Genomic DNA, 12,092 nt, shown 5'->3' with positions numbered 1-12,092 from the left:
TTGGGTGGGGTATGCCAACACTGCCTGATGATACAGCAAAATTATCCAACAGCTCTGAGTTGTTTGATGCTGCCAATGATGTACACGAGAACTGCAAAGAAGCCTTCACACTGTGTTGCATGCCCTGCAAGGGCTGTGGTTGAGGGATGTGTGTATGTTTGTGTCACTGACTGTATGAAGTGTGGGAACATTAGGCAAGTCAATGTGCTCTATACTTCTTTTCCCCCCCAGCAACTTGCTGAGAGCTGCTCATATAATCTGGAATCTAATAATGCCATAACCAAGGGAGGTATAGCCTCAGTCTCCTCGACACTCTCACGTATTTTCTTTCACACGCTTGAGTTTATCACTGTTTTTCTTTCTTTCTACATTCTTGGAAAAGGGAGTTGAGGGTGTTTTCATTCTGGAAGACCTGCTCAGTAGCAACATAGATATGTTTTGTAACCTCTTCATCTTTGATAGGCGGCATAATATAATTAAAGATAAATTGTCAATACATACAATATCTACATTGTTTGTAAAAAAAAAACAACAAAAAAAACCCAACAACTTTATTGGTGCAAGTGTGCGGAAAACTTAAGCAAATATCCTGTCACGCAGTATTTTAAATTTATTCATAGACTATGGTGTAATGGTTTACCAGCTGCAATAATAAAGCTTTGATTTACAAACTTTTAAAAGGATTTAATTTTAAAATGTTAATTTGCAGGGGTAACTCAACCAGATTTGGCTTCTCATGTGGATGTGCATCAGACTCCATAAACTCACAAATCTAAAAACTAAGTCAACTGAAAACTGAGACTGCTGAAAAATGCTAATTTTTAAAGAGAATGAATATAAGAATTCGCTAACACTTTAGATTAGGGAACACATATTCACTATTAACTAGGTGCTCACTAACATGCATAAATAGCACACTAGCCCTTTATTAGTAATTATTAAGCACGTATTAACACCTTATTCTACATAGTCTTCTACCTCTATTACGACATGAATTGAGATGTTTCCTGATTAATACGTGCTTAATAATTACTAATAAAGGTCTGGTGAATATGTGTTCCCTAATCTAAAGTGTTACCAAGAATTCCTGGACCCGTCCTTTCACCAAGCTAAAAAAAATAGCTTGGTTCCATCTACTGTACTTTGTTGCTCTATTATTCATCTTTTGCACCCTTTTTCTTTTCCTTTCCCAAACATTTGTCTTCCTCCTAAAAAGGGGGAATTCACAGATCATTACAATGACCAGTCTCGAGCTGAAAAGTGAATTTCTTTTTTTTCTTTTTTTACCTTCTGACCGACTGAAATGTGTTTCATATGCAGGGCTCTGCTTTCTTTTCTTTCTGAGCGCATTAGCCGTGGAATTTCGACTTGCGTCACAGCACCGTGTTTTGAAACCCGTGCAAAAGTGCTGAATGCACACGCCGTTGCCTTTCATTCCTTGAAAAATGAATGTCATATAACATAGGCAGTTACACATCAGATGTAATTGCACTCACGATTCACCTATAGCCTGTGGGCACTTGTATTTGTTGTGTCAGTGACATTTATGTAAAGGGGGTATGAAGCTAATGTACTGTGACTAAAGCAGCATTAGAATTTTTGCTTGGCTTGCCACAAATCCAACTTTGGGAATTGGAAATATGCAAAGGAAGAGCATGCTTTGTCGGGAGAAGTAGAGCTTCAGTTGGAATTCAAAAAAGCATATGCTGCTCACTGACAAAAAAGGCTTCTGTAATTAATGTATGGAGGAACAGTGAGATTGTTTCTTTATGTTTGCGACCAGATGGCACCTCTATACAGTAGTCACTCATTTTCATTTACAAACTCCACCTCCTCTCCTCCTCCCCGTATCCCTCCACCATCACCCCCACTCCACCTGCCACTTTAGACACATCTGATAAGCCAGATGTGTTTTGCGACTCTTGTGGGTGGGGGAGGGGGGGTAGATGTCCTTGCTGCACCATGTGTGCTTACTTTCTCCACTCAACACACACTTTTATGAGTTTGGTGATAAAAAAAGATTAAGGCTGTCGTGTGCAAGATTGAAAGAGGATAATTGCCTTTTTAGATGGTATAACATCAGACTGATGTAAGATCTGTTCTCTGATCAGGCATTTGTTAATAACAGCTTTACGTTTGTCAATTTGATATTGAGAATTGCTTTGGAACACAAATATTTTGACTTGTGTGCTCCTTTCTTATAAGCAATGTGTGTGTGCCATTCCCAACGGTGACACACTAGATTAGTATGATGTTGATGATATAGATTTTCCCAGCCTCTACCTCGCCACCAACAGATTGGGATCTGAGTGGCAAGCTCCAGTAGTTCACTCAACAAATTGGCCGTTTTGTTTGCCTCATGCCTTTGGATAGACAATCCTCTGTTTCAGATGGTGAGATTCTATCTCCAGCCCTTCTTGTATACACTCAGTATCTATTGGATGGTAAATGGCTTTTTCATTGGCCATGGCTTTCTAAAGGCTTTTTTAAAGGCCTTGTACTTGCTAGATAAGCATTGTTTTATTCAGCTGGATAAGGCAAATTGTTAAATGTCTAGTTTAGTCTTTCCATAAGTCAATGAAGGACGCGTCACACATTAGAATTGCACTTCTCAGCATAATTGTAATTTAAGTGATACATTTAAGACATGTATTATATTTAGACATAATATGATCCTGATGTGTAATCAGAGATCAAGGAAACTGGTTAACATGAAATACTGGCTTTCACTGATTACCAGTCTATTCACAAAATAGATTTTCATTTGCAGGCCTTTTCATGTTTTAATTTGGTGTTTGGTCCATAGCACTACCCACCACCACCTACCCACTCAACACACAGTTTGCCAACAGACAGTGGCTATTGCTGCTAGCAGTGGATATGCTGAATGATCCAGCATAAAAATCCTCAGTAGCCCTCTCCATAGGTGTGTTGAAATGAAAGTGGCTGAAACGGGAGAGGAAGTTGACAATGGACCGTCACAGAACACCATGCGGCCAGTGTGGATAATTTTTCTCAGTGAAACAAAACAAGGAACTTCAGCCAAGCCTAGCTACGGCTCTATCTACCCTCCCTCTCTTTCACTTTATCGTGGATATTTAACATATATCATTTGCCTGTTTATGACACACAAATATTAATGAAATAAGACAATGGAATATTATTATATGGGCACGAGTTTGTGCACGAAGACTGGGTTACACTGTGTACAAGTGCAGCTTTTTATCTACATATTTTATATTCATCACCTTTAATTAATAAAGATTTTAAAATTAAGTTGCCATATTGAATCAATTATGGTAATATATGCCTGTTTTAATTCTCATAATAGTAAATCGAAAAGAAAATCTCTGCTGATTCCATCTGCATCAAGTCATTTCATCACCCTTTCATAGTGCAAAAACTCAGGTTTTCAATGGTTTTTTCAACTGGTTTTCTTTCATTTAAAAGAACATGTCTCATATATTCCAGTCCCTGGATAGTCATTACATTTCATATGACAGGTCATCCAACCACTTGGGCTGATTTGACTGAGGTGATTTGTCAAAATATGTTCTGTGGCAGCTTCATCTTATCTGAAAGGGAATCATCATAAAAGCCCAGTGTGCTGTTGTAATATCACTGCAGGGCACATCCAAGTGAAAGACAGATCCTCTCAGAGACATGCCACTGTCATCTCTTTCTGACACTCTTTGGGTGGTTCAGTCAAGGCTCCACTGAGCAACTGTCACACGTAGCAGCTCTTTCCAAAGATCTAGAAATAATGTGACACATCAAGAAGGTCCTTTTCCTGTTCCTGCTGAATCACGACGGAGCACTTCCGTCTGCTTGATGTTTCCCCTTTGTTTTTCGTTTTTTACCAATACAAACTGGGTACAGTTTGAATGCAAATTATTGTTATCAATAGTGGCCTTACAATATCAAACAGTTCAGCCCCAATGTAACATCACTTATTTTTCTTTCTTTCGGCTTCTCCCTCTCAATGGGTCGCCACAGTGGATGATCCTCGCAGCATTTTTTTTTTTTTTTTAAGTTGGATGGTCCTTCCTGACGTCATTATAAAATTCTGTGCTTAACTTCTATGAGTGAGAGTTCTGTATGTAAGTGCAAAAGCAATCTCTGGCCTCATGTTACATCACATGTAAGGTGAGCACGATGAGTTTATTGACTTAAAAAATGCAGTGTGTAACTTTTGACTGTGATTTCTTTATTGCACTATAGTGGGAGAAAATCAGTACATCCCTGACATAAACCACTGGCTGTAAGAAAACAATAGGATATCTTACCCCTCTCTGTGGGCCTCCCCCTTCTCCAATTCCTGGATGACTCCGAGAAGCACCTTGATGGTCTCTTGGCTGGAGTTGATGAGATTTTCCATGGCCTGGAGCTGTGCTTTAACATCCCTGTCCTGGTTCATAGGCACTATTTGCTTACAGGTCTCCTGTGTTTGGTCGGGTTGGGCCCCACCAGGTTCACCACTTCCGCAGGGTGACAGAGGCTCATCCATGCCCCTCAGAGGCCGAGCAGACAACTGTCCTGTGTGGCACTGTGCCTGTGTTGTACAGCCTCCACTGGAACGTGGGAGCGTCTCACTCTGCAGCCCGTTAAGCTGCAGGCCTTTCTTCCGTTTGCTCCGCACAGACGGACTGTCCAGGCACTCCACCTGTGTAAGGGAGTTCCAGGCGATAGGGCCCGTAACCTTGGAGGCCCTGTCCGGCAGGGTTTGGGACGAGCCCTCCTCCAGATTCAGCAGTTGCCTCTTGGCAGAGCGGTCTCTATCAGCCTCCCTGTGTTGTAATCCTGTCCTGGCTGTCGATGGGACACTGCAGAGCTGGTACTCTGCCTGTGCTCTGGCTCCACTTCCTCTCGATGTGTCTGCAAGGCAGTCTGTGTCTGCAGAGCAACTGAGCAGCATAGCATCAGAGCACAGGCCATCAGGTGCAGTGTGCTGCTCCACTGTGGCAATGCACTCATTAGTATGGAGCAGAGCCCTGGTCCTCCGGACTCCACTCCCCCCGCAAGCTCCCTCCTCCTCCTCCTCCTCATCTAAACCCTGCCCAACAGCCTTGGTCTGCTTTACCTCCATGACAAAACCGTTATTCTGACCTTTATAAGTTTCCACCGCCGCCACGTCTTTATAGGTGTGGCCTTTTTTACGCTCAAACGGAAAGGTCTGATAGCGTTTCTTGAGGTCAGGGGACGTCTGCACACCTGTGCTCCTCGTGACGTTTGGGATGGATCTGCGGGCAGGGACAGTCATGTACTTGCGGTATGCCACTTTGTATGAGATCGGCTTTCCACCTTTCCCTGCTGCCTGCAGCTCCGCCTCCCTCTGCTCGTTCTGTGCCTCGCATATATCCTTGAAACGCACTTGCAGGGCCTTGTTCCTCTTCCTCACCTGTCGGCTGGCTTCCAGGGAATACTTCACCTCAAGTGCCAGCGAGGTGGAGGGCACCGGTGCTGCCTCCGAGTCAGACTCTGAGTTGGTGAGCATACATTTGCCACCCTCCTTGCTCACCATGTTTCCTAGTAGGCATAGAGAAAAAAAAAGTTGTGTTAATCACAGGTAATGAGCAGCTTAGACATAGGCTGTTCCTTTACAACCCATCAAAAAACCACACATACTCCCTTAGCTATGGAGGAGGGGATGAATAATTAGTTATTGAATAATTTAACAAAACATGATCAATAATTTATCAGGCACTTGTCATTATACGTGTTTAAAAGCAAATACAAATGTAATGTCATGAAAGTACTGTACATATGTAATTGTATACATTACATGTCATTTAGCAGACGCTTTTATCCAAAGCGACTTACAATGGAATTGAGTACATATCAGCCAAGAGTGGAGTCGAACTTGTGACCGTTGCGACCATGATGTCTTTCGCACACAGGGTACCGGTCTTAACCACTGAGCCACTCCAGTGGTATACAATCACAATTTAGTTTTTTGGTTAATTCCTAAATTAAAAACTAAATAACTAATAATCTATAGATCATTGTTTGTAAATGGAGCTGAGGATCTCACACATATAAAAACATAAAGCTGTGGATATACCTATTATTATAGCAGCTCAGCCTCAAACTTCCGCTACTGAGGTTTCTGACTCCGGATGACCTGGTTGACGCGCTTTGCCTTGGCGATCGCTCTTTTGTACTCTGATTGAATGTCCAGGCTGTTTGTTTAGTTGCAATACATTGGTTTATTGTTGTGCGTTTCTTTGCATAATGAAATTCCTTCAAATAATCCACAAACATTCACGAATAGCGCGTCCGCGGTACAGCGGTCGAAAACCGTTTGCCCTTCCGGTTCACAAACCTGACAAGGACAGTGATATTGCCACCTATATACACACCTGAGCTCCCCCTCTGAGAGCACAGCGACCCCACACACACATTGAGTGAATTACACCAAACCCTCATACCACAATCAAACACATTCGGCTTCTATACACCGGCCCCTAATTGTTAATGGCAGCCTGACATAACAATTCAAACACAACAAGACAGGAGCAAATAATGTGTTGATACAGTTACATTAAAGTGCAGTACAGACAAATCTATATTCCATGTACCAAACAAAGTTTCGTCACTGGCCTTTCAATAATGTTGGCCCTTGTCTGTAACCTCACGGAACCAGCCCTTGTTTATCTGGAAAAACCTCCAGAACGGTTCCAGGCCATAGCATTCTCTGAGAGCTTTGATTGGCTCTCTGTCTGTCTGTCAACGATGCATGCTGACTGATCAGCTGCTCATACTCGTGCGCTTGCCTTTCCTGAACACTCAGCAGGCGTTCGTGGTCACTGAGCACACTTTCTCGAGCCCGCCATGCCTCCTCACGCTGTCGCTGCCATGACTCTACCTCCGTCTCCAAGGCTGTGACTTGACCTTGCAGCACAGCATTCTGGGCCGTCAGAGACACACTCTGAGAGGAGAGTGTGGAGTTCTCCACCTGCAGTTTTGCCGTTTGTGTGAGTAAGCCTGAATTCTGTTCCTGTAGGGTGGTGGTGTGTCGCTGCAGTGCCACCATCTGGTTGTTAAGAGAAGTGTTCTGGTTCTCCAACTGCTTGATCTGGTCCTTCACTTTTACCTCACGGACCCTCGCCTCACTGTTAGACTGAGCACGCTCCTGAAGAGACGCCACTGCCTCAGACAGGTGCTGCTTCTCATTTAACTCATAGCTGTACTGCTTGACCAGCATTTCTTCGAGCTTGCACACAGAGATCCTGTTCACCATCGCCAAGGGCAGCTCCACCTCCGAAGCACCACTGTTTCCATTCAGTGGTCCGTTAACAACCCATCCAAGCACTGTCTTTATAGCATATGGGCCATTCCCGCTACTGTTAATGACCTCCCAGGGTTCTAAAATCCTGGGAGCGTTAGTTCCAATTAACAGGTCGACGTTTGCTTTTATGTTTGGGATGTTTACCTTGGACAAATATGGCCACTTTGCCAGTTCTTCAGATGTTACCATGTTATTAATATTGACTGGCATTTGTGTCTGTGTGAGAACCTCTGGGAGAATATGAAAGTCATTGCTGTCCAGAGTAGATACCTCCAAGCCAATTAATGAATATGCTGGAACCACTTTTTTCTGCCCCATCGTGCTCAACAGGAAGTTGTTTTTTCTCCCTGTGATGTTTAGCTTCCGCATTAGTTGTTCTGAGCAGAATGTGGCTGAACTTCCTGGATCCAAAAAGGCATACGTTTTTATTATGTGATTTCCCTTTGCACTTTTGACCTTCACAGGCAGGATGGATAACACACACCGGTCCTTACCGGCCCCTGTATATCCACATGTTTTAGGTGAAGTTGGCTGGTGAGATGTTTCAGACTTTTCCGGGGCTGGTTGCCTTTTAATATGAAGCACAGTGGGGTGGGTTTGACTACATATTTTACATGTCAAGCGATCCTCACAGTCACGACTCATGTGTCCCACACATAAACATGCAAAACAAACCCCCCTTTGCCTCAGAATCTGAATCTTTTCCTTGTGCTTCCAACCCTTGAACTGTTTGCAGTCCTCCAAAGAGTGGCTACGAGCACAGCAAAGGCATTCAGTCTTTTCTGGGCCTGCTGTGGGCTCCTCAACCTTTTCCAGCGCTTCCATAGATGTTATAGTGGTGGCCATGACATTTCCTTTCATATTATATCGAGGTTGTGCTTTAAACCCAGTGACAGACTTTATCCCAGCAACACCAGATGACTCCTGTATCTCACCAAACAAAGGGTCAGAAAGAATACTGACACGACGCTCAATGAACATAACCATATCCATGAAGCAAGCTGGTTGATTGGTTGTCTCCATTATGTCATGGGCTATGGTCCTCCATTGCTCCCTCATTCTGAATGGCAGCTTTGACACAATGGCTCTTATATTTACTGGCATATTCAGTTCCTGCATGTACTGAAGCTCTTCCATTACATTGCAGCATCCACGCAGAAATAATGAATAGGCTTGCAGAGCTCTTACGTCCTCAGATTTAATTGTCTGCCAGGCCAGAGCCTTTTCCATATAAGCACTTGCAATTTTGTACTGATTTCCAAAATGTTTCTGGAGAAGTTCCTTTGCTACTGCATAACCACGCTCTGGAGCCATATGCTGGCAGCTTCGCACCAGTTCACGTGGCTGTCCTCTTGTGAACTGTTCCAGATAGTACAAACAATCCGCTTGTCCTGCCTTTTCCTCTACTCCTTGCTCAAAGGCTTTGATGAACGTCCTGTAATGGAGAGGGTCCCCCTCAAATGTGGGAATATCTCGTGGTGGTAGTGTCATCATATGCTGTTGCTGTACCAGAGCTGCTGTTATTTCATTTTGCCTTTGCATTATGGTAAGTATGTCAGGTGGACTTTGGCCAATGTGGTGTTGTTGCATAGGTTGAGCAGTTGATGACTGGTGTTGAAAATGCAGCGATGTTTCAGATATATTGACCTGTTGCTGCTGTTTTTGGCTGCACTGATGCATTGAAGCAGCTTGGACCCATTGCTCAGTTTCCTTGGGTTGCACATCCTTTAATATGGTTTCCTTGGGTGGTAGTGACCATTTTGACAATCCATTTTGTGTTGATTTCCATCCAACAGGACGGTACATCTTTGCCATGGGGTTCAACGTGGTGACAGAGTTTTCAAGCCTTTTCTTTTTCTCCTTTTCCAAATAGGAATTCATGCCATTGCTGTGTGCTTGAGAAGAACCTCTCCGCTCTGAAGCCTGTAATACAGCCAGCTTAGCAGTGGATGCAGCTATTTCAGCTTGTAAATCAAGCTGTTCTCTTTTTCTTTTCAGCTGCTGTTCCTGTTCCTCCAAGTCATGCCTTTCTTTTAAAGCTGCAGCCAGAGCAACAAGCGCTGCCCTTTCTGCTTCAACCTTTATGGCTGCAGAGGATACAGTACTTGATCTTACACTACTACGGCTCCTATGGCTCGAGTGCTTACTAATATTTGAAACACTGTCATCAGGATTAATTTCGTCCACAACATTACCATTTTCATTTGCAACACTGTCATCATTTGATACCCACATTTTTGTGTTAGCAATACACTCATTAATAGGCAACATTTTTGCCTTGAACCATATTTCATGTTTTTCCTTTTCCTCACATGGCAAAGAATCCAACAAATTATTATGCATGTATTTTGCTTCATGACAGACTTCCAACAATTCATCAAGAGCATCCTGTACCTTTGTTTTATCATGCTTTAGCATCAAATCTTGTATTGATTTTCTTATGATGGCTGTTTGATTTAACTTAGCTTTTCTGCCAGACTGCAACCTGTCTAATTCATTAGCAAGGGCCTTTGCAGTGAGTTTAACCACACGTTTTTGGGTTTGCGTTTCAATACCGCCAGCCATACTACTAGATGTAATAACATTTTGCACATTAGTCCCAGCAGCTTCAATTGTGTCCGACATAGCGCTGCTTCTTCTCATGATGAATAGTCAGTTCATAAACAGCCAGCAGCAATCAACGGATGCGACGCAAAGTTTATTGTCCCCCTCGCTTCGGCGACCAATGCATTGGGTTTATGCCCGGCGATGTGTGCACACAATTTCAATGGCCATTTACCGGTGTAGCGCTACACATACCTCCGTGCGTTGGGCGCCATGCGGTAGTTCCATGGTCTGATGGTCCGTTGATCCGATGGTAATGGTCCGATGATCCTATGCTCCACAGTCAGGTTCAGCTCCAGCACCGCTCTCCGGCGTCTCGATATCCACGTCCAGACGCTCTCCAAATCCCTCAAAGTCCAAACCGCTTCCAGCAGCTCCCCCCGTCTTGCGCTCTCGTGAGCGGGTGCGATGACGGCGTTCACGGGATCTGGACCTCCGGCGTTCTCTTCGTTCCGTACCAAACGTGCCTTAAGTGTCCCACAAAGTTCCAACTGGTGCAGGTTTTCGACTAATATTATAGCAGCTCAGCCTCAAACTTCCGCTACTGAGGTTTCTGACTCCGGATGACCTGGTTGACGCGCTTTGCCTTGGCGATCGCTCTTTTGTACTCTGATTGAATGTCCAGGCTGTTTGTTTAGTTGCAATACATTGGTTTATTGTTGTGCGTTTCTTTGCATAATGAAATTCCTTCAAATAATCCACAAACATTCACGAATAGCGCGTCCGCGGTACAGCGGTCGAAAACCGTTTGCCCTTCCGGTTCACAAACCTGACAAGGACAGTGATATTGCCACCTATATACACACCTGAGCTCCCCCTCTGAGAGCACAGCGACCCCACACACACATTGAGTGAATTACACCAAACCCTCATACCACAATCAAACACATTCGGCTTCTATACCTATATATAGGTCTACAGGATTTGGCCTATTTGGGATCACATTCCTTCCCTCAGCAAATATGAATATGGCGCCTGTTTAGTTTCCATTTTCTAAATGAACAGAAAGAGAAAACGCTAATGAAAATGGGAACGATATTTGCAAACAGACAAACCTTTGTCAGAGAACTGTAAAACAGCCCCCCTAAGGAGAAACAGCTTAAGCAGGAACAATGAATTATCTCTCCCATGTCCCAGGTATGGCAGCGACATCTCAACTCTGTTGTTTGCCTCTGAGGCCTGACAGAAAAATAATTCCTCTCCTGCCTGCTGATTGATAATAAGCAAGCCCTCCACATGCTCATATAGATGCTAAATCAGGCGACTCTCTTTGTCAGCTTATCTGCGATGATTGCTCTTCGTCAACAGTGGATGACTTTGTTTCAAATCTATCTGTTAACGTAGCTGAAGGCCATACAATGGACATTTTGTTCCACTGTCATTTCAATTGTATTATCACCCCAGCTCTGTATTAATTAATACTAACATGCTGTGTACGTATATTTCTCTATCTGCTCTAAGATCTAATATTACAGTGTCATTAACAGACAATAGTCCCTTTGCAAGAGCTGCTCTTCCTCACACTGCATGAGAAATTTTCAACAAATACCTCACAGGCCTTCATAGACACACTGTCGTCTTTGAGCAACGCCAGAAGAAAGTTTTCCATGAAAAAAAACTCATGTTAAAAACTTTAAAGCTAAAGTCATTAAAGCTAAATGAACACCGTAGTGATAAAGATTGGCCGCCCTCCTCTCAAGGGGACGAGTCATTTCCTGGTAATCTCTAAGCACTGTCACGCAGCCTGAGAGCAGCACAGCATGCCTGCATGGATGGGTTAGAGATGGTAGCTTTCTGCTCTGCTGGCAGATGTTTGTTTGATTGTCAACAGACAGATAAATCCCATTCTGACAAAATGGCTAAAGTACAGAAAAAGTTGATCACTTAATGTGACTGTATTGAAAAGATGGATTCTTTAGAGACAAATGATTCTATACCTTTATTCCTTAATTCTCCTGGTCATATGAAGTAGCTTTGCTTTGAATCTTCGAGCCCTATAGGATGCATGGAGTCATTGTAGGTCAACATTTTCATTCATTTTCAAACCTGTGGTATTGGGCTGCACAGTCGGGAGGGTTTTTTCTCCGTGACAGCTCAGACAGGTCAAAGTGACGTCCGCATAAAAACGCAGCAGGATACCCTCACAACAGCACAGTTTCAGAGCTGCAGTGTCTGCTGCGGCACAGCTGTGTTACCAGGT

The 12,092-nt window shown here is 43.5% G+C and overlaps 2 protein-coding genes across 4 annotated transcripts in view; one reads left to right on the top strand and one right to left on the bottom strand.

The window, feature by feature from the left end:
* Positions 1-12,092, top strand: part of dock1 (dedicator of cytokinesis 1) — a 176,694-nt gene that overhangs the window by 90,748 nt on the left and 73,854 nt on the right. The window lies entirely within an intron of this gene.
* The window catches only part of LOC122759647 (inhibitory synaptic factor 2A), a 37,648-nt gene that overhangs the window by 17,580 nt on the left and 7,976 nt on the right, over positions 1-12,092 (bottom strand). For both annotated transcript variants that reach the window (XM_044014606.1, XM_044014607.1), the window contains exon 2: positions 4,287-5,526. In XM_044014606.1, coding sequence (XP_043870541.1) covers positions 4,287-5,521 — 1,235 coding nt within the window. In that variant the 5' untranslated portion in view covers positions 5,522-5,526. The remainder of the gene's footprint in view (positions 1-4,286; positions 5,527-12,092) is intronic.

The sequence above is a fragment of the Solea senegalensis genome, linkage group LG18 (assembly GCF_019176455.1).
Source record: "Solea senegalensis isolate Sse05_10M linkage group LG18, IFAPA_SoseM_1, whole genome shotgun sequence".
Classification (NCBI taxonomy): domain Eukaryota; kingdom Metazoa; phylum Chordata; class Actinopteri; order Pleuronectiformes; family Soleidae; genus Solea; species Solea senegalensis.
This window is presented reverse-complemented; position numbering and strand designations above follow the sequence as displayed.